Source organism: Netta rufina (genome assembly GCF_964035555.1).
Source record: "Netta rufina genome assembly, chromosome: 2".
NCBI classification, from domain to species: domain Eukaryota; kingdom Metazoa; phylum Chordata; class Aves; order Anseriformes; family Anatidae; genus Netta; species Netta rufina.
In genome coordinates this window covers 104,145,700-104,168,405 of record NC_140124.1, presented here as the reverse complement: position 1 = coordinate 104,168,405, position 22,706 = coordinate 104,145,700, and the positions used below count along the sequence as shown (strand labels likewise).

The 22,706-nt window shown below is 39.9% G+C and overlaps 2 protein-coding genes across 13 annotated transcripts in view; one reads left to right on the top strand and one right to left on the bottom strand.

Moving 5' to 3' along the window:
* Positions 1–31: 31 nt before the first annotated feature.
* On the top strand, positions 32–10,113 carry PSMG2 (proteasome assembly chaperone 2). Of its 3 annotated transcripts, none has more exons than XM_084282721.1 (8): positions 32–186; positions 1,672–1,843; positions 2,630–2,688; positions 3,650–3,768; positions 4,669–4,842; positions 5,748–5,868; positions 6,240–6,377; positions 9,685–10,113. In XM_084282721.1, the coding sequence occupies exons 1-7, from the start codon at positions 130–132 to the stop codon at positions 6,357–6,359; spliced, it is 822 nt and encodes a 273-aa protein (XP_084138847.1). In that variant the 5' UTR covers positions 32–129; the 3' UTR covers positions 6,360–6,377; positions 9,685–10,113. The 3 variants fall into 3 exon arrangements, with proteins under 3 accessions (XP_084138847.1, XP_084138846.1, XP_084138845.1); XM_084282720.1 differs by lacking the exon at positions 9,685–10,113 and adding an exon at positions 6,921–7,692; XM_084282719.1 differs by lacking the exon at positions 9,685–10,113 and having other exon boundaries at positions 6,240–6,673.
* A 578-nt stretch (positions 10,114–10,691) lies between these two features.
* Positions 10,692–22,706, bottom strand: part of PTPN2 (protein tyrosine phosphatase non-receptor type 2) — a 32,095-nt gene continuing 20,080 nt past the window's right edge. For 4 of the 10 annotated variants that reach the window (XM_084282455.1, XM_084282462.1, XM_084282463.1 and 1 more), the window contains 4 exons: positions 21,123–21,281; positions 17,925–18,103; positions 16,255–16,458; positions 10,692–11,712 (listed from right to left, as the gene is read on the bottom strand). In XM_084282455.1, the coding sequence (XP_084138581.1) occupies positions 11,691–11,712; positions 16,255–16,458; positions 17,925–18,103; positions 21,123–21,281 (564 nt within the window). In that variant the 3' untranslated portion in view covers positions 10,692–11,690. Of the gene's footprint in view, positions 11,713–12,376; positions 16,459–17,924; positions 18,104–18,919; positions 19,053–21,122; positions 21,282–22,706 lie in introns of those variants that run through there. The other 6 variants (XM_084282458.1, XM_084282457.1, XM_084282459.1 and 3 more) reach the window with 6 other exon arrangements.

The following is a 22,706-nucleotide window of genomic DNA, read 5'->3' as shown; positions in this document are numbered from 1 at the left end:
GCCCCGCCCCCAGCCGCCCGCCAACGGTCGCGGCGCGAGGCGGGCCGTTAGCGGCCGTTACCGCCCCGCTGAGGCGGCTCAGCGAGGCTCGGCGAGGCTCAGCGAGGCTCCCTCAGCGCCTCGGCCGGCATGTTCGTCCCCTGCGAGGGCGGCGGCCCCGAGCTGCAGGGCTTCACGCTGCTCATGGTAAGCGCTGCGGCGGCTGCTCTGCCTCCGTGAGGCCGCCCCTGGGCGCCGCTGAGGGGAGCCGGCCACGGGCCTGGGCGCAGCTCCCCCCCCCGCCCTCCTCTTCGCAGGGCTCCGCGCGTTGCTTTCCGTTTCCGTCGGTTCCTCCCTCCTCGGCCTCCCCCCGGTGTTGTTGCTGAGGAGCTCGGCGGTGTTTGCTGGGCTGTAGTTAGGTGCTCTCCCTCCCAGGTTAACAGGGCATGTGTCATTTCGCAACGTTTGCAGGACCTGTGGGTCGGCACTGGAATAAATATATGTATTTTTTTTTTCATTTAGTTGTTGTATTTACATTTTCTGTGGAATAAAATCCTCATTTGTGCTGTATTCAAGCTCAGATCATGAAATAATCATTTTTTTTTTTTAGGATTAAGAAAGTATTTTAATCGTTTTCAAACCTTCTATGAAACCAATTGACGATGATCAGCCTGAGACTACTCAGTTTATTTTGGGATAAGAGTTCCTGTCAGGCTGCGAAGTACTAAGCCATTAATTTTCCTTCTCCTAAGTTCCTTTAGTGTCTTATTTATAAGCAGCTTCACCACCGTTCATCTCGAGAGCTACTCAGCCCCTCGTGACTTGACGGGTTGGGCTCGATGATCCTTGTGGGTTCCTTCCAACTCGGGGTATTCTGTGATTCTGTGACTCTGCGAACTCACATGGGTGCAGGAAATCATTCCGGATCAGCTGACTAGTCAGAGGAAACAGGTCACAGCTGTTTCCTTCAGCCAGCTTGTAGTGACAGTCTCTAAGCACCAGTAAGGCTGCTTTTGCTGTGAACTTGTCAGGATCAGATCCGCTGTGTTTCCGCGTGTGGTGGCAGTTTGGGCATTAGCAAAGTTGTAGGGACAGACTTGCCTAGAAGTCACAGGGAAGCAACTGAAAATGTCATCTGTCATTGCTGGCATCTGCAAAAGGACACTAATGTTTGAAATTCTCTTTCTGTGCTGTTTTAATTAAGTCATTGTCTGCCGGGCTTGGTGATAACCCATGGCAATTCCTACAAAACGAATCCAAGATGACACCCATCCTTACAAGAAATGGAAAATGCCCTGTGTATATTGGTCAAACTGACGCTTACAGTCTTAGGTGTAGTATCAACATTACCATTAGGTGCCACTTGAGGCCGCCCAATCTCTGCGTTCATTTTTAGAGTGACTTTTACCTACCCTGTACCCAAAAAAAGGGAGGGAGGAGACAAGTTTCCAAGCCTTGGTTTAAGTTTACAGCAAGAGACCATTAGTCACAGAAGTGGCCAGTAGGTTTCTGTGGGACAGGAACCAGCCTAAGAAATAGTCACCTTTGTTAGAAGATGAGCTGCCGCTTTAAGAAATCCTGTGTTTAACCAGAACTATTCTAACTTGAACCTTTGCTATTTGAAGGGTGTATTGTTCTGTCTGTAAAACACACGGTAAAAAACACACCTTAATTCTGTAACTTCTTTTACAGCCAGCAGTGTCAGTGGGAAATGTTGGTCAACTGGCAATTGATCTGGTGATTTCCACACTTCGCATGACTAAAATTGGTTACTTCTACACGGACTGCCTGGTGCCGATGGTTGGCAATAATCCGTATGCAACATCAAAGGAAAATTCGGTGGAGCTGAGTATAAATGCTGAAGGTGTGTATTGAACGCTGGTGATATTGGCAAGATGCATACAGTGCAAGAAGGTTATGTTTACTTGTGTTGTTACACTTTGCTTACATGAACGATGTTTAAACTAAGGTCAGGAATAACAACTTCAATAACTAAATCTCTGACTTACAGATAAGAATGTATTTATACTTCGCAGAGGAAACTGTTACTCATGTTATTTTGGATAACCAGTTTGGCATATGGAACCAGTAAGAAATGTTGACTCTTGACCATATTACAGTGCAGCCAAAGCTCTCTACAGTTCTAATCCTAAGCAACACGCGGTGTGCACATACTTAAAGCGAAGTGCTGGAATGCAAGCTGCATTCTGTGGAGAAAGATGTTTTGCTTCTTCCTTGCCACCTATGTTTGCCTTGTTGATCCTCTGCCCCCTTTCAATTTTCAGGATTTTTCCCTGTCTTCATCACTAAATTTCTATTGTTTTCACTTCTTTTTCTCCTAAATCACAGAAATTTCAAAATAATCTTTGCAAAGCTGTATAAAGAGATTATCTGAATGATTACAGGAAGCAGATCTTCAAATATTTTACTTCATTCAATCCTTTGAATTTAGAACAAGTGAAATTAAGTTCAATGAAGACAGTGCATAAAATAGGTATTTATTTTTAACAGTAATCAGTCTTTACAGTAATTGGATTTGATAGCTGAAAGGTTTACTGTCCTCAGGTTTGTAAAGTGGATAAATCTGGATACTTCTAAGCCTAGATTTCTTACTTGCTTTCTTGTGAAACTCAGTTATTTCTCCTTGTAGTGTATTCATTACCTTCGAAGAAACTTGTAGTTCTGCAGATCAGATCACCTTTCATAAAGGTATGTATGCTCACCGTTGTTCTGAGTTCAGTATTCAGTAGTTTCTTTGGTTCTGCTGCCAAATCATTTAAGTGGCATGGGTGAATTTTATGGCATTATTCAAACAGACTAAAGAAGCACAACCAGAACTCTGCCAGGTTAAAAGGCATTTTGTTAAAAACAACACAGACCAAACACTAACAAAATGTTTCTGTCCTTGGTGCTACAACACCTTTTGCTCCTAATACAATTTTAGATCAAAGCTGATGTCTGCTTTCAAAAAGGATTGAGGTTTTGTTTTGTTTTTCCAAGGCCTAGAACACTTATATCAATAGATTTTGGTGTTCATGTGACCTTAGTTATTAATAGCCTGGAACAAAACAAAACACAAAACTTTCTGGCTTTTATCCATTTCTCTTTTTTTCTCCTTACAGTTATTCTCTTTGTGTATTTGTCTTTTATTGTAATAGCTTAATTTTTCTCTGTCACTCCAATTGAATTATTTCAGTGTTCAGCATTCATTTAAACTGCACTCATTACACTCATTGTGTAGAAATAAAGACTTGCATAAGACTCATTAACTAGACACTGGCTGTAATGTTAAATGAGCCGAATACCACTCTAGATAAGAAATGGTACCACAGTTTTTGGCAAAGTTTGGCAAAACAGAGTGTGAACTTAGCATCTTTCCATTAGTACCAATGGCATACAAAGTGGGTAGGTACTGTTATTCAAAACTGTAGTTTTGTATTTTTAACTGTAGTTTTGATCAAGTAAACAGCCAGTCCTCTGCTTTCTAAAAACAAATCTGGAAGTGAAAACTAAAGGGATGTGAAGAAAAATCAAGATCATTGCTGAGCATTAAATGTAACATCTAGTATTGTCAGCTTTGGGCGTTTTTTTTTGTTGTTGTTTTGTTTTGTTTTGTTTATTTTTTAAGGACACAATACATTTTTCTTTTTTTCTTTGTCTCTGCACGAAGAACAAATACAGGCCATTCTGCCAAGCACTGCTTTCTTGGGTGGAAAGCAGTAAATGTGCCAGAGTCATTCTTCTGTCCAGCAGCCACGCGTACCAGCGCGATGATGAGCAACTTCTTGGGTATGTTTGTGTCCTTGGAAGATCTAATTAATGTTCATGTTCTCTGGCAAACTGTCGTGTTTCCCTCTGTGTAGTACTTTTGGTAGGGTTCTTCTGCTTGCTGCGTAGGTAGGTCATAAAATACTATTATGTATTAAATAAATAAATACTAAAATATTATTAAAACAGAACATTGTACAGCACTTCTCTCTGAACTTTGTTAGTAACAGCTTTTTAACAGCTTAGGTAATAACAGTGAATAGCACTTGGCCTGCACCGTCAGTTGGCCACAGAACATCAGTTTTAACTTCTTCATTTCTCGTGGCTGCAAGCTATGTCAAGGATTAGCTGCTAACATACAGGCCACAGATTATATATTTAACATTTAATTAGAATGTTAGTTTCTCTTAACCTCTTGTTGATTATTTTTCATTTTGAGGATTTTCTAGCACCACAGAATAACTGTCACCAGACTCACTGAAGAGTGGTGGTAACACATTCAGAAAACACTCAACTTTAATGAAGCCTGCAGATATCTGTAGTGTGAGCTTTTAAAAATACACACAGTGAAGTATGAGCTTACTTTAACAAACTTTAATAGAATCAGTTCCCATCTGAAGGAATAAAATCCTTTTATATGTACATCATTTTAATAGCAACAGTTCTCCTACTCACATGCTTATGTATTTGGTACTTACCCTGTAGCAGGTACATTTGGTTATATTTGTGGCAGAAAGTTGGGTATATTGTTTTGAACCCAGAAGTACTTTTTAACTGTGACTTGGGGAGGAAGGGAATGTCACTGCAATATATCATTGCAGGTTAGAGGTCCTTCGTGCTTGTACTTCCTTTCTGTCACAAGCGCTAACTTCAGTGCTGTCTCTTATTGTCACCCTGAGTGTGTTCTTGATCTGTTCCTAGAACACCACTGCGCTACCTGCTTACACCAGCTCTTGAGAAAGCAGTTGAAGGCCGTATGCAGGAGCTAAAGTGGAAAGAAATGGAAAAAATAGCAGCTTACCCTGGAATAAATGATAGAGAAAAAGTTCTACATATTCCTGGAGGTGGCATCACAAAACTACTGTTTACTGAGAGGTGAGTTGCCTGAAGATAAACACAGAAAGGTATCAGAGGTCCTGATTTTAGTGCATGAGTAAAATTATCTTTTAAAGTGGAAAGTTGTAGGAAAAAAAAAGTCCTCTTTTCATAGAACAGAGTTTTGAAATACTAGTAGAATTTCAGCTAAATATTACAGGAAGTGAGAAGCCTTCAGGCTCAGATACAATGGAAATTGTTCCATGTGAGATTAATGCTAAATGTGTAAGGCCATTGTATCAAAAGAGGTATTTCAAGAATGCATGTGTTAATTTCATTTTCTCAGGAAGCTGTCCTTGGCTAGATTTTAATGTTCTTTTTCTGACACTCTTGTCAGTTTTCTTCCTAGATGTTAATAATAGTAATTAGCAATAAATTTCTTCCTACTCTTAACTGTCAGCTCTCCTGCTCTGCCTGCTTGGAGCTTGTTTTCCCACGTTCCACCATGTGCTTTCTTAAAATGGGAATATTGTGAATAAAGTAGTGATATGCAGCCTGCAAAACTGCTGTTTGAAGCACATAGAAGAAGAAGGAGGGATCTGTAAAATGATCTGTATAAATGCCCCAACAGGGCAAAAATGCAAACCAAGGATATGAAAGGATCCCCAAATAACCCTTCCATGACCTAGGATTCTTGCCTTACAAAGCAAAGAACAAGTTCAAGATTTAGAAGGAAATCATGAAGTATGAAAATGCAAACAAGCAAATCTGGAGGGAGGGGGGAAAGAGAAATATATTTCATAGGCATATGTAAGGATTGTGTGTATATATATAAAGTCTGTATTTTCCTATTTTTGTATATTTTTTTTAAACAGACAACATGCAGATTGTTGCACTTAATAAATAAATGTTTCTGTTCTGGATTTATAAAAGAAACAGAAATGCCTGCTTGCTTCTTGTTGCAGTTGTTCAAAAGGAATCCAAATGGCAGTTCTTCTGAAATTCTGCTCGGAAGGGGACAATATCCCTGATGCATTTGCTCTTGTTCATTATCTTAATGAATGGCTCCAGCTAATTAAAAGCAAAGTAAGTGCTGTTTGATCTAGAGTTCTTGCTTTAATATTTTATATTGTTTATTTTCATTTTTTGCATCAGTTGGGTCAACTTTTGCCCTTGGTTATAAAGAACGGGCAAAATTAAAGATATATTTTGATTAAAATCTCACTAGGAAGTTTCCCACAAAAAAACAAACAACAAAAAACACTACAGCCTTGTTTAACAGGTGTGGGAAGGAAATTGTGTAAAGTTTTGATCTTCCAGAACTCTTCTCTAAAGCAATCCACAGTGATACTGACATTTGAAAGGCTGCCTGTTATTTTAATATGTATGCCAGAGAGTGAATTACATTAAATTGCTTTAATGTTTAAAACTTGAGAGTTATTCTGTCGTCGTTGCAGGGAAGCCATTCCACAGATACTTCTCCAGAACAGGAAATACCAGATACTTCTTCACAATGGAAAATACCGAGTTCTTGGCGCTTACTTTTTGGCAACGGTCTTCCACCTGCACTTTTCTGATCCATCTTGAATTCTTCTGTAAGTTGCATATATACAGCCTAGTCTCAAACACCCCTTGAAAAGATGATTTTATAGTAATTGCCAAGCAACAGCAATTTAATTTGTTAGGTACATAAATTCCTGGTTTAGGAAAAAAAACCTTTCATATATGTGGCTAACAAAGGAAATAAAGGTAACTTTCAGAAATCGACCAAAGAAATACGTTTTGTACAGTTTATTGAATAAGTTTGGTTATTTTTTATTTTTTTTAAATAAAATGTTTAAAAAAAAAAAAAACACAAAATAAACAATTATTTGGTTAAGTATTATTGCACTGGAAAAGCTCATGGTACCCTTCCATAGCTGAAAACTTGAGATAGATGTGCAGTTTTTTTAGATCTTTTTAGAAAGATAAGATCCTGTTGTTCCATGTTAACTGTGGATCTTGTTTCCAACCCCCCCCTCCCGTTGATGTAAGTAAAGCTCAGAAGTGATCTTTCTGCCTTCTTTTCCTAATGCTGGTGTAGTAGCTTCAGCTGGGGAGACTAACTGGTACATGGCAGCCTGTTCTCTCTCTTATAGCCTACTTCCATGGTACAATTTCCATCCTTCTTCCAAGCACTGCTGAGATGCTGAAATTAAAGCTTCCTAGGGACAAGCCGTCTCAGACTAACTTGAGGACGTTTCTAGTGCCCTGAAACACAAAGGAAGTAAAACGCTGCCTTGGTAGCAGACAGCCTGCTGCTACCTGGGTATTGTATCAGCCTAGCGTGCAGTGCTGGTTTGGTGAGGAGTAATTCACGTGTTTAATGTTGGTAATGGTACTTGTTGCATTGTTAAGCTGCATGTTCAATTTTGGTCTTTTATTTATTTTGGCTCACAGTCTTTTATTTTATTTTATTTATTTATTTATTTTTTTCAAAAAAACTCAGCCTGCAGGGAGGCAGTGTGTATAACCTTTGGCATTTTGCTACGTACAAATAACAAGCCCGACCGGGGTTTCCTGCAGCTGCTAACAGCAGGCATTAATTTTGTTCAAGGTCTGAAATACTTTGTGTAAATATAAAATAACCAAGGTACTAAAAAAAGCATTTGGAATACTTAAGTCAACTTATGTGATATTTTTTTTAAGTGACACAAAAAAAATCTGAAGGTTAAAACCTTATTTATGCAACAGGTAGTGTTGCTTGGGCATGCACAGAAAATTAATCAAATAGTAAAATGTATTGGTTGTATTGATCAGGATGCAGTCTTAGATCTTAGGATGCTGAATGATAATAGGGGTGGGATGCAGCATTTCAGAAGGTACTTAAGTGCAGAGCAATTTTCATCAAAAAGCAGCTGTAATAAATTAAATTCCAAGCCTTACTAATTTTGTTTGCAGCAAGGAGAAGCCATGATAAAAAGCTAGGAGAGGGAAAGCAACAGCAAGGGGGCGTTGGACCACTGGACCACAGCAGAAGCATTCAGAAGTTTTCTGAGGCGTGGAAGTTTTGTCTTTCTTTCTTTTACAGATGACAGATTAAGGCACAATTTTTCAGGAAAATAGTCTCTTGGATAGCTTAGATGCTCAGATAGTTTAGTAGTTTTTATTGCTGTCATTTTGAATAAACCAGTACTTATGTTAAAAACATCTTGGGAAAATGTATCCACTTGGTTTCAGAGAAGATGCTGTCCTTCCAACTGCTATTCCTTCAAAAGTACATATTCTTCTATATTCCTATTCTAAAATCCATTTGTGCTATAACTTGGAGAACATATAATGCGTGAAGGTACCAGGTAAGTTCCTATTTATAACACAGTGACAAGATCTCTAAGAAAATGCTAAGTAACAATTGAATGTATTTTAACCTAAACGCACCTTCATGTGGTTAACTATCAGTAATCAGGGTGAACTTCTTGTCCCCCTAACATATTCTTCTACAATTTCTTAATCTTTTATTCTAAATCTTGCAATAAATTTGTGGGAAAAAAAAGGTAATGGAAAATACAAAATGATATTTAGTTCTAGTTTGTTGAATTGACTGAACTTTATAGTGGTACTAGTCACACGAAGATTTACACTACTAGAATCTCTTTTCAGCTATTAACCAGAAGTAAGAGGCATGAAATCTAGTATTTGCGAGCAGTTAAAAGGCTCATAGTTATTATTTTTATCACTTAGAGCTCTTTTAAAATTCTGTATGCTCTTGAAGGTTTTGATGAACTCCACGCTCAAAACTTCACAGACTCCCAAAGCAGCTGGGACTGTCAGGGCCCTCTGGAGCCCTGCCCCAGCAGGGCCACCCAGAGCAGGGTGCCCAGCACCACGGCCAGGCGGCTTCTGCAGGTCTCCATGAGGAGACCCCACGGCCTCTCTGGGCAGCCTGTGCCAGTGCTCGGCCACCCGCACAGCACACAAGGGCGGCCTGGGGCTCAGAGCCTGTGCCCACTGCTCCTTGTCCTGGCGCTGGGCACCACTGCAAAGAGCCTGGCTCCATCCCCATGGCACCTTCCCCTCAAGTATTTACAGACACTGATGAGAATATTACCTCAGCTTGGTGTTTTTAACCAGCACGATGCCTTGGCTTACCTTTGTCAGCCATCCTCTGTTGTGAGAACTGGTCTGTGTGTTTCTTGAAATGAGGCAGAAGCAGCACACAATTATCACTACTGCAGAAATACCTGTTCTAGTTCCTGGGTTATGAGCTACTTACCAATAGTCAGGATGAAGCCTTGAGCATTCCAGACATGACACAAACTATTTTTTCCGTATATTATTAGAAACAGTGAACCCCGTGGCACAACCAAATGATAGGATTCCCTAGAGTAGTCCCTAGAGTAGTGCTCATTGTTCAAAAAAAATTTTTTTTTTTTAAATTCAGGGTCATAACTAGTGTCTCTTGCAACTACAAGTACCCAGCACCTATCTGAAAACCCAGGCAGCAGAGGCCAGATTGTGGCAAAGATGATTCCTAAAGCAGTGACTGGAGCTGTTTGCAAAATGCTACAGTTACAGGAGTTCCTTGGAGTCTAGGAACTGACTAATGGAGCTAGCTGGGAGGCAGAAATGTGTTTTAGATACAAAAAATACACTGAAACTATGCCTCAGCTGCAAGAAATGCAACAGAGCCTAAGCTTTTATTATTTTCTTTAATCTTCTGACGGAAGATTTAGCAGCTTGTCACGGAGTAGAGCGGTGAGTACTGACAGCTTTGGGAAGCAGTAACGGGGGAGTGCAGCAGCCTAAAGCCTGAAGAAGGAGATGGGGGTGCTTTGTCTTCTGGGCTCCCGCTCCTTCCAGCCCCAGGGCTAGAAACCCGTTTCCCTCCTCAGCTGGCAGCCTCCCCGCTTCCTTTTTCTGCAGGCAGGTTTCAGAGCAGCCAAGACCCACAGCTCCGCAGAGCCAGCAGGCGGGAGGCACCTGCAGGAACCCCCTGAGCCAGCCCTCGATAAAAGCCACCAGACACGGCCCCACTTTCAGGACCACAGCTCAGCTGAGGGAAGCAGTCTGAAAAACTTCAAGAACATTTTGAGAACAGAGTCCAGGGTGGAGAAGAGCCAAGGTACATTCAGCGGTCAGCACTCCACGCAGTAAGACAAACGAGTTGCGCAGTTGATAGCTATCTGAGATGGCAGCGGGTCATAATGAAGTGTACACATGCATTCCCACTTAGTCCTACACATTATGTTCACTTGCAATCCAAAGATAACAAAAATAATGAAAATATAAATCTTCATAAATCTTAAGCTTAAATTAAAAGCCCTGAATTGCTGAAAGCTGTATCCAAAGATGTGTCAAGTGATAAAGGACAGGCCCCGTGCCCGTATTCAGCAGTGCGGGGGTTTACTGTAGTGGTTTTGGCCAGACCTTGACCCTTTGTTATAGGTACTCCTGGTCTCACAGCCACAAGTTGAAAATGAAAGCTTAATCCAATTAGGATGGTGTTTCCTCCAATACATACTCTGAACTACGCTAATCACTTAAATTAAGGTATTTAGACAAAGGAGACTGTTAATTCAGACCATTTCACAACGGTGCCAAGGCTTTTAGCTTACATATTGGCATAAAGTACCCACCCCCCCTCTTTTGCCTTCACCTTGAAGATAAACAACTCTAAACACACTTGCTTTCACCTATCAGTCTCAAAAACAAGTCTTGTTAAAATTTCAGGTTATATGGTGTAGCAGAAACAGTGTCCCCAATGCTCACATTCCATGTGTTTTTCTTCTCCCTATTTTCAGTGACCTCATGGTTTGTCCAAAAATCCTGTTACAAAAATATGCCAAGTACAAATTACACATAAAGCCTCACCACACGCTAGGTTAGATATTTGTATCTAATAACATGCAGCTTTTCAGTGAACTGTGAGGACTTGAGCGAGCACTGAACTTCGGTTAACCCGGTTACAGAAGGTACAGGGCTCAAAATGCTCTTGGGGCCATTACACCGACTCCTCCAGCCAGCGATCCGTTCACCCCTCTCCCAGTGGTGCTGTTCAGAACGAGAGGGAGAGCACCGACAGACTGGAGATGTGAAGCAAAACATTACACGTACAACATGCTGATGGCACAATCCAAAACCCATTTAATTAACGACTCCATTGACTGTGTGCTTTGCACCTCGCCCTCAGCACCATTCATTGGGCATGCTGGGGTAGCTCCAGCTTTCCCAGCTTCCCTTCCACTAAAGGATGAACAACAAAACATTTCCCCTCCCAGCGTTATTCTGAACATTTTGTGAGTATTTTATAGCAAACATAAAGATTACCAAACCAACTGGTCAGATTAATAAAACAATATTCTTAGTGGTGCATTACAAAAGAAATGTGCAAGTGCTCCTCCCAGCTGAAACTACAATAGTTAGCGTTGGAATAATTAAAAATATTTGCATAAAGCCCATTCTAATCAGAATATTTCACAATTTTCTAGTTAAGATAGGGTATCAGAAAACCTGAAGGTGAAACATTTCTGCTTGCTCCAAACAGGCTCTTAACAGTTTCTTCCTAACATAATGCGCACACAACAGCACGTTGTCGATTTAAAAAAATATTTAATGCTGCAAAAAAGGTATAAAAATACAATAAGAATGGCAGTACAAAACAAAATATTTCCTAATTTATTTCTTTTACATCTTTCTACATTAATACAGGCATTATAAAAACACAAGACAGCAAATTATTTTGTTTTGCAAAGTAGCATGCTGGTGGTGTTCTTCATCCCCTCGCTGTAGTTTACGCTGTAAACAGATAACTGAGGTCTTCTTGGTACTTAACAGACCCCACTTTTGTTCCCGAAGAGGGGCTCATGTCTCGCTTTGCATGTCAATAATTTGCAGTTTATAGCTGCAGAATATTCACAAGTCGCGAAGGCTTAGGTGTCAGTCAGTCTCGGCCTACGACATACAACGCAAAAGAAAGTCACGGATTCAGTACACAGTACGAGGAAAAAGAAACAAGAACAGACAACGGGTCGGCAGCTCACTATAAAACACCAGGCAGCTTCTCATGCACTCCCTGCAGTGACTACTGACTGATTACTGTTTGTCTGTGGCAAGCACTCTTGGAAAGCCGTCGCCTTTCCAGAGGGGATTTCCACATTGCAGTGTACGGCACGCACTTGCTGGAGAGCTTCCAGTATAGGTCAGTCCAGCAAGCCACTTTACTCGTGCGTCCGACCACAAGCACTGAGGAGTCTTCTTTGACCTTAGTGGGACTACGGAAGGCCGCATCTCAGACTATCATCACCTGTCACAGCTTTGTAGGGCCGCTCCCGGCACAGAGGCATGGAAATCAGTTTCTAGGCAAAGCGTGCCCGTACCGAGGAAGACGTTCCGACATTAGACATTTGGTTCTTTACAAAGGTAGGGCTATGCGCCAAGGAACACACAAAAACCGTGGTATTGACAGCACTAAAACACCCTGGGTGCGACAGGTAAAATGCTTCTAAGCTCTGCGAACACTGCAGTGATTTATACGGCAGGTTTCTTTGTGAATTTAGAACACAGCAGAATTTTCTCCCAAGTATTTATCCAATTTAAATAAAGACTCAGACAGAGGTGCAATTTTGAACGCATTTATTTTTCATACATGAAAATGAAAGACTGACCTAAACCTTTGGGGGGCAGCAGGGTTAAAAAACCCAGGAAGACTACCGTGAGTTAGGTCAACTTCACAACTTCCATCCTGTCAGTTAAGCCACTTGGCCATGCAGAAGACTCCCTCTTTTGTCATCAATTCATTAACTTAGGTTCTTGTGCAGTCATCAAGTGTGTCAGGCTTAAGTAATAATGCCAAAGAGCAAACTAAATAATTTGGTTAACATTCAATAAACTTAAAGCTAACCAGGCTTTCTGATTGCCTGCACAATCCAAACACACGTACATGCATACACATTTGCACTTTTTCCCTATTCAGTGGAATATAAATTGATGCAAGTAAACCGTTTCACTCAAGATTTAACAAGGTTGGCTAGGTTTTTGGCTAGGTTTCCCTTGCAGTATCTTAATTACATAAAATTTTTTTTTTTTCCCCGAATTCTGTTTCACAATGAATTCAAGTCTCTTACTTGACACATTTCAAGAAAAACAAAATCGTACCATCACATTAAGTGGACCATCCCTGCATTAAGGATATAATCAAACAGAAAACTTGAACGACTAATTCCAAACCTGCAAACTACTTGCAACTAAGGTCCAAATATTTTTTTTTTTAATTGATATTTACTAAAACATGCATGATTTGTATAGAAGTGTTCATCTGAGAGTCGAACACTTTCATTAAATTCTAAGAAGTTCACTATGCATCAAGTATTTTGACTGATGTATTTCCAAAATGGGGAAAAAACCCAACACAGTAACACTCTGAATCAAAGTACAACAGCATTTTGGAAGTGACACAGAAACAGCCAACAGCTTGCCAGAAACCGGAGGGAAGGAGGAGTAGGTTGTCAGAAGGCGTTTCCTTTATTTTCACTCTTTCTTTAAGCATTTCCTAAAATAAAGGTCACTGGGATTGACAGGTCTTCCATTTTGGCCCACATTTGTTCTTATTTAACATCCGAGTTGTGCACAACTGCTGTAAAGTTAAATCCTACAGAATAACGAAATATCACAAGGGCTCAGTTTGCAGTACGGAAAGCGAGCCTCCTGCAAATTCAGTTTTTAAAGGATTTTGTCCCAAGTCAGATACTGAGGGAGCAGAAGAGTTTTACCCAAATTATCACCTGGAATACTCTACAAGATCTAATGCTTAATTTCCCTCCTACTCCCGTGGCACAATTCACTGGTCAAAACAATTTTGTCCTAGACTTATATTGGTTTGTTGTTCTTAAATTAAGATCAATTAGACTTTGAAGAGCCATACAAGGATGCAACCAAACTGAATTTTTACCTATCAACTGCTAAATATCCTAGTTCTACTTTATTGCATCAGGAAGGTGACAGCCGGATGATCTAAGAAGGCTCCCTTGGGCCCTGCCTCACATGCTCTCACCCAGAAAAGCAGAAGGCCTCCTCAGGATTCAAAGAACAAAAAAGCCAAATTTTGGAAGATGGAAACGGGGAAAATTTCAAGGGACAACTTGACAAGACACAAGTTGAACTCGGTATCTGCATGATGTTGGTGGCCCAGGAAAATTCTTCTCATGCAAACAGAAAGTTGATAAATGACAATGCTTTCAGCAAAGTTTTTGCCTGCACTTTTTCCATAGCTGCTTTTAAGCATTTCAAATAAAATCTGGAATATTTCTTTGCTATAAAAGCATTTAGTTACATTCCACATTTTTTTTCCATAACCAAAACATCTTTTATAAGGCACATAAATTTATACTGTGTCAGCTACAGCTAATATTTTAAAGAAAAATCTTCCCAATTTTAAAAAGAAGAATAATAAAACAAAAGAATCTTCCAGCAAACCTGTTGTTGGCTAAGTTACTGTGGTTTTCAAAATTATGGGTGCCTTAAAATATGTAAGCTGGCTGCCAATAGTGTGTCACAGCCATCAGCATGTCATTTTGCTATTATAGCTGTATAATAGCAAATTACACAGCCAGTAATGCCACAATACAAATTATCTTTGTTTTACTGACACATGACTTCCCAAATACATAACTGTATGTTCCAAGAAACTACACTTTTCCTTATCTGGACACATAAGCATTTGTTTACTATATAAACAGTGCAGTCCAAAATAGTATTAACTATTGTGAAACGAGGATTTCAAAGAGTACACGCAACGCAGCTTTGCGTAGCTAACGTCAGACTGTTCGGGCCCCGTGCCTGTACGTTACAACTAAACTTGAACACACTGGGAACCTTTCAAGTTAAATCCTTTGGAGGAGGAGCAAAGTAATTATCTGTCTCTCTCAGTATTTTTCAGCAACAAATCCAAAAAGTGCTTTATGAAAGGACCAAAAAAATAAGCACAAAAAATCCTACCCACCAAAGAAAACAAAACAAAAACCCAACCAATCCCAAATACCTCACCCAACAGGAAACAAACTGGGAAAACAGAACAAGAAAACAACTTCTCTGAAGTCATTCAACAAGTCAATGCTTGAATAAATAAAATCCAGCTTTCCAAGTGCAGTCCAATACCACTAATGATTAAGTTTCAGCTTGGATGACAACAAGCTACATATGCCACATACAACCTCTGTGAGGACAACCTGAAGTACAGCAAATGATTTATGTTAGGTTACTATTTGGGAAGTGTTATTGCCCAAGTAACGGCAAGGGTGTACTCAATAATATTAACAAGACTGTAGGATAGGTAGTCTCAAAATATAGTCCTTGAGTGTTTTTACCATCATGCCTCTTAAATAAATGAGGTAGGCAACCTGAGAAGCAATTCTAGAATTTGCGAGCCTCCAGAAGAGGCTAGCACAACTGAAAATACTGCCTGCAGGAGAATACTACCAACATTCGCTTCCTATCGGTACCACGCTTGGAAGACAAACTAGTTTCCTTTGCTGTGCTTTCTACATATATTACTGATAAGTGGACTTTATTCTTTATAGCAATTAAAATCTATAGACACACAAAACGTTATGCTTCACATTTAATGGAATGTCAGAACTTTAACAACGTTGGCCTTCAAACAGTAGCTGAAGTCTGAATACATTTGTCAATTTAACAGTATGCTTTTCAGTGGGGGCTAAGTTCTCCAAAGCCTTAAAAAATTCAAATTTCCAAGCCTTACTTAAATAATGAAAACTACAAAAAATAAATAAGGAATGCAAATTAACAGAGTAGAAATTGGTAAGTGCTTCATCAGACCCCTAGCTGCTCATATAAATCTGAAAGTCAAAATAAGGGGAATGCTTGCACTATTATTTCCATGCACAAATTACATTTAGTTTCAAAAATCAAATTCTTTTTGGTCAGAAATTTGTACAAACTGAGCCTTTAGAAGTACAGTGAACTACAAAAAGATTAAATATGCAATTATAAAATATATTTATCCTAGGTCGTAAGAATATAAAATGTTTATGCTCACTGGTACATTACACATTACACACATTTAAGGATAACTTATTTGTATTAATAACGTAAATGATACAACACTGTTTATTGCTTATGTCAGGCATGTAAATTGAAATTCAGACAGCCTTCAGTAGCTAAACCTCTGTGGTTCAGGGTTTGCTCAAGATCCGGCAGATCACCATTTTTAAAAGTGTATAAACAGTTGCAGCAGGTTTGTACCTGCTTATATAAACAAAAAACTTTGTTGGGAGGGTAGCAGTTCATTTTCGTAAGTACCTGCAATGGAAAGTCCTGAGATGTCGACATATGATCAAGTTTACATCACTTCTCTATAGTATGTAATGGTCTGTACCCATTCCAGGTGTAAGGAGTCTACTGTTTAAAGTCACACCCCTGGACATTCACTTGCAGCAAAATTAGCTGCTGGAGCAGACAGGCTTACTTGTTACTTACAAGGAATGTTCTTGAAAATACATTTTCCAGCAAGAATAAGCGCCAACTAAAATGAGTGTACCAAACCCAATCTTAGCGAGAATAGGTTTCCAATATAACCACCTTTTTCTTTTTCTTTCAGTCTCATTTAGCTTCTGCTTCATCTGCTGCAGCTTCTGTGCCGTGTTAGCTTTTCTATCCTCTCGCAGCCGTTTTCGGACAGTACTTAAAGAAAAAAGAAAAATAAATTTTAAGTTATGCAATGGGAAAAACACTTTTTCAAATATTAAAACAAACTTCTTCCAAACATAATCTTTAATCTGTTTTAACAGACTTTAATGTAGATGGTTTCAGTTTAGTGAAGACCTGTGAATTAGCTAACATATGTAGAGATGTAAGTGTTTTACAGGGAATAGAATGAGCTTAATTGCTCTGTATCTTTCACTATCAGTGCCCCACTTGCCGGCTGAGATTTACTGCACACAGGCTGCAGCTATGTGTGGTGTAGGGTATTACATGTAAACATTTAAGTGTGTGCCTCCACAACAGAGCTCACACTGAACTCCGTGATATACTGACCCTAACCTACTCATGTCCACATGCAGACTTTCATGGTGCTCGTCTTAGCTTGGAAACCAAATCCCAAGTGAGCTAAGCAGAAATCAGCTACGTGCTGTTACGCTACCAGGGCCTTCTTGTGATTACTGTCTCCAGAAGCATCCTCACCATCTCTAAAAAAGCATGGATCTGCCACAAGAAAAAGCCTGATTGTCGCAGTCCTAGCACTTGCACACCACACACACCCATAACCCCTCTCTGTGCTTGTGAGCAGCCTTCAGACGCATGCAAAACAATTTTCTCTCTCCAAATACTGATAAAGACACAAAAGTTAGTAGCCATCTGTCATTTCCAAACTTCACTCTATCTACATGGAATGTCTGCAGTCCTCTGGAACAGGCACTGTTCCTTCCTGTGCTTGCACAGCTCTGCACAGTCCAGTCCTGGTCTCTGGCCACGTATCAACAGCCTGCGGTACCGCAGGCAGACCCCAGTGACACAGATCCCAAAGCAACCCAGACGGCAGTTCCCAATGCAGCTGTGTGCAGGAACCTTGGCTAGAGTAAGCCCAGGAGTCGAGGCGTTGGTGCTCATGACACGGGCTAACTTGACAGCGAGACAAAGTCAGATGCCAGAACCAGACCACAGAAATCTATCGATGGCAGAAATATAACATGCATGGAGGGTGACGTACGGCTTCCACAACACCATTTCAAGCACCACATAGGAAGTGGTAGGTAATTAAAACCCCCATGCTTCTGCAGTATGTATTTTTCCGAAGGTAAGCTGCTATAGTATTTAAACATTAGTATCAAGTTCTGTTGGGCATTTTTAGACCTAATTCACATGTGCAATGGAATTCACAGACAGTCTGTAAGAAAATGCTTTCAAGCATGAGATTTAGCTGCTTCAATTTGACACACGTTCTTCCTTCTCTTGTCCTTTACACAATAAAGCTTTATCATAAGAAATATATTGTTTTATTAAAAAATAATTAAGACTGCCAAATACCACCTGTCCTTTCCCTCTACTGAAGGAAGATAATGATGGTTTCCTAAGATCAGAAAAGCAGACAATAATTCAGCCTCTCAGGAACGTCTCTGCCTCCTGAACTATTTCTTCATTTCACCTACCTTTCAATGTTTCCATCTTGAACTTTAGAGGGCAGGTCAGTATTTTTCTCCGTTTGATCTTTGCTCTCCAGGCCTATGCTGTTCCCATTGTACTTCTCTGTGGTTATTTTGGCTGGGTGTGGAGGAGACTGCTCAGAACTTGGTGCTTGGTCCTCCTTAGAGAGCTCCTTCCACCGTTTCTGCAAACAAGGAGAATATATTTCAAACATTCCCCTAACACTGAGGGCATTCGGTGACCGTTCTGTGCGAAGACATCTTGAACAAAGAAGCAGATTAAGGCAGCTATCACATCAAGAAAAAAAAAAAGAATTGCTAGACAATGTTTTCAGGGAGATTCACATCACATCTTCAGAGGCAAAGCAGCTCTCATTAGATAAATGGCCACCCAAACCAATTCCTACAATATTCAGAATGTCCAAGAGAACTTTCCACAGAGATACGGGGAAGCCAAGGAATGGTGGGAGAAACTGGAGAAATTTACAGTCCCTCATAAAAAGTAATCTAGGGTTATTTACTCCAAAGTTGCAATCTACTAGTTGATTCGTTTTATGTCCATCAGCCCAGAAGACATACTGCCTCATAACAAAGAAATTCACCTTTTTTTTTTGAGAAGTAGTCTGAAATAACACGGAAGGAAAAATAAAAGATGAGTAGTAGACAGTAGTAACTGGTCTACTACATCGTTTTCCTAATGGGTAATTGTCCCAGCTATGACTAGCCTGAAGACTTTCTTGCATAAACAAAATTTTACACAGCAGAAAGCCTGCAGGTAACAGAATGTAACAGGAAGGAAAAAAAGTTGCCCCCCCCCCCCCAAACAAACCAGTGCTCTTCTCACACAAATCAGCCAGCCAACAAGGACACTGAATACTTCAGAAACAAAAATGAGGTGCTGTTAAATGTCTATGATTAGAAAGATGAGTTGTAATTTGACTCCTCAAAAAACTCATGTTAGATTCTCGCCTGTGGAATGAATTCAAGCTTTCTGGACTAACCTGAACAAGCTCAGAGGCTGATGTGAAAAAACAGACGTGAACAACTTATGGAAATCCACAGTGCAGATTCATCTTACTGCCACAGAAAGAGCCTCTTCCGAAGACAGGGTTGTGTCAGTAAGAGACTTGCTGGCTAAGACAAATACTGATTGAATATGGAGTAACAAGCGCACAGGAAGACCCGAAACAGAGACAGTCACCTCAAAATTATAACCGAGATGTCTGTGTAAGGGAGCTAAGTTTTAGGGCCTGTATTAACTCTTAGAACAAATGGAGAGAAGGGAAAGGCACGTTAAGATGTTCGGTTGACTGGATCAGGTGAGTCCTCTAAACTGTACTTGTCATTCACAAATTTCAGTACAAAACTGCGGTGTTACTGTTCTCTCTGCAAAACACATCTATGGATCTAAGCAGTTAAACCTTCTTTGTCCTTTCCAAGCCACAAATTCATTTTTCCATCGACTACTCATTTCAACGCATTTTTTTCCTGAGAGAGTGACAAGTTATTTTACTATGTTGTTAAAACAACATTAATTTATCTTTATTATAAGATGAAATTTTATAGAAATGAAAACTTTAATCTTGTTCGACCTCCCTTCTTTTACATACTGCAGTACAATCGGGAAGGAAGTCATTGTCTCAGCTACAGAACCACGCACCAGCACACTGTCACACACCCCTGTGCGGCTTCATGATGAGCGTTGATCCCTTCAAAATGAGAGGGAGGGTCTCCTACCCTGATACAAATACTTTAAGCAAGTGAAGGTCCAAGTGTGCATTGTGCTTGCCTGCAGAGTTTACCAAAAAACATTGAAAGGTCAGAGCTGAACTTGTGGGTAGTGTTAGAAGTAGCTTGGTGGTGAAGCCTGCTCTGACTTCACGCTCACCCCTGCTTTTTTTTTTTTTTTTTTTTTTTTGCTTTTGTTTGCAAAGAAGGAAACACCTCTGACGCTCTGGACAGTGCGACAGTTCTCCATGGGTGAAAAAGAGATCTAGTTGTCCTTGAATGGAGAAACGCTCCTGGAAGTACTGCCAACTTGGGTGAAACAAGTATTGATTTTCTACGTATGACCCTGATGCCCTGGAAAGCACCAGGATAGCTAAGTACATTGCAGAAAACACTGGTTTAGGAAAGGTCACCTGAACCATCAGAGAACACAAAACAACCACCTCCGCAAGTGAAGAAATGTGCCCGCAGTGTGCTCTTAGTGCAAACAAAACACATTAGAACTTGACAAGCAGCACTCTGAATTGACAAAGCTTCCTTGTATCCAGAAACAAGAAATCCTGCAGTCTACGTGGATAACTGTGGGAACCAGAGCTGCTCAGTTTGAAGCACAGCTTTTTAATGGACAAAGCAAAAAAAATATTACCACCAGAAAGAATGCTCCAGAAAGTAAGGAGGTTAAACTACTGTACACGTTAAGATGAATCACGCAGTGTTCTAGGCACTTGGTACAGGTGTTCACACCAGCAGCAAACTCCCTAGGCGTTGGTTAGCAGCGTTTGAACCACAGAAGAGGAAACGTGTTTCGGCTCATCTGCTTCATTCACGATTTTAACAAACCAGCAAAATCATTAAAAAACCCCTAGCATATGAAAGCAGAATTAAGTCTGTTAAACAACCTCTCCTTCTGGTCCTCCCTCCACCCCCAGCACCAGACATTAAAAGCAGCTGTAGCCACTGTAAGTATCACAAACGACACCAATGTACTGGTGAGATACCGTAATCGCTGCCCTGAAACTCATTACATTCAGCTACATTCTAGTAACTCTAACACAAGTTAGAAAGGATACAAAAAAAATAAGCTATACTAATAAAACCTGTAGCATCAGGCAATTTTACTGTTAGATAAACTTATAGCAAGGATCAAGAAACACAGCAGAGATCCTTACTATCTTTTCCAAGCGGTACCGAGTGTTGCTTTTGCTTTATAGTATTGAAGATATTGATTTAACCCTTCCAAAACCAGGGTAATGAGCTATTTTTGTACTTTATCTCAGAGGAGACAATTACATAGGATTAAGAGTTTAGCAGCTAGAAAAGGCTAATCAGATACACCTCTAATACCTTCGAGGCATCTATTGAAAAAGGCAGTTCATTTATGTCTCACAAAATGCTTGTTTTAAAATAGTTCAGAGCTCATTTTTAAGCTACTGTTGGCATCCTACTCTTTATGCTTAAACACATGGAAATATTTACCTGTATAGTTGAATCCCCCATTATAAACTTTGCTCCTTCTATTACAGCCATATATGAAAACCTTAGTTGATCTGGCGTCTGAATAAGTCCCATTCGGTATTTTCTCATATCCAGTAACACCTTCTTAATATCTACAGAAAATGGGTCCTTTTTTTCCATCTGTAAAGAAGGTTATATTGAAAGTGTCACAGGTACAGATAAAGACAACATACAAAAAATAATTACAAGTAAAAAATAAGTCACAATTTGAAAAAAATACTTATTTCTTCACATTACGTTTATATTAGTTACATGAGAAATTAACATCTCCAAATTTCTTAATTGTTTTCACAGGAAAAAAAGTAAACCATTAACGAAAGCTTATAATGAACAAATCTATGATCATGTTTTAACCAAATAAATCAGTACCCTCATATCAAGTCTTAAAAATGTAAATATGCCTTATTCACACATAAATTTGTACTTCAACACACAAAAAAAAAAAGATTGTCACAGTAAGAACCATAAAACAGTATTTCCTATTGCTCCTGAATAGAATGGCAATTTGGAATGAATGAAGCAGAGGTTTCTTTAATTAAAGCAGATTCTCTAATTCAAGCAACACGCATTTTTTCCCCATACTACACATTCATGGGGCATTTTTAACTGCATACCTGTGCTTGTTGCAAGGTTCACTTGAGTTTTTAATATTAATGTATACTTGCATCACAATTCACATTATTTTTTTTTTATGAACACAGAAAAAAAGAAAGTCTGCAGAAAAATAATGAATAAATTGAGAGGGCCTACCCAAAACATAAGATGACTGTTTCGTAACTTAAATCACAGAATGGGCAAGGCTGGAAGGGACCTCTGAAGATCAGTCCAGCCCCCCTGCTGAGCAGGATCACCTAGAGCACGTTGTACAGGATGGCATCCAGGCAGGGTTTGAGTATCTCTGGAGAACAAGACTCCACAACCTCTCTGGGCAACCTGTTCCAGTGCTCTGTCACCCTCACAGTGAAGAAATGCTTCCTCATATTCAGCCAAACCTCTTGTGCTTCGGTCTATGCCCACTGCCTCTCATCCTCTCACTGGGTACAACTGAAAGGAGACCGGCTCCATCCTCGACATGCTCCCCTCAGATATTTATATGCACTGATGAGGTTTCCCCTCAGCCTTCTCTTTTCCAAGCTAAACAGGCCCGGTTCTCTCAGCCTGTCCTCATATGACAGGTACTCCAATCCTCCAATCTAATGAAATCCTATCTGGCTTAACCCCATGTTATACTGCTCAGTAATACCAACCCTAACCAAAGTCAGAATCTAGAATCTCAGAAAATCCAACAAAACCTTAAATACTTGTTAAATAAATACTTAACATATACATGTATAATATGCTCAAATTATGAGCGATTACAGAGGACACGGTTTGCAAGCCTAAATTAATATCTAAAAACCAAAACCTCCATCTATTCTACACACATCTCACATAAAAGAGTGCTTCTTATTTACTTTCCAGGAAGCTGTGAGAACGTGTAAAGTACTTCAAGAGGGATTTGTAAATGTATTGCAAGGCTTGTGTTTTTAAGCTATTAAAACATGA

Bases quoted from the DNA above. Each gene is read 5' to 3' on its own strand.
- PSMG2 (XM_084282721.1), top strand. From the start codon at position 130: ATGTTCGTCCCCTGCGAGGGCGGCGGCCCCGAGCTGCAGGGCTTCACG. The intron at 187-1,671 runs GTAAGCGCTGCG...CTTCTTTTACAG, and splicing joins AGGGCTTCACGCTGCTCATG to CCAGCAGTGTCAGTGGGAAA. The intron at 5,869-6,239 runs GTAAGTGCTGTT...TCGTCGTTGCAG, and splicing joins TCCAGCTAATTAAAAGCAAA to GGAAGCCATTCCACAGATAC.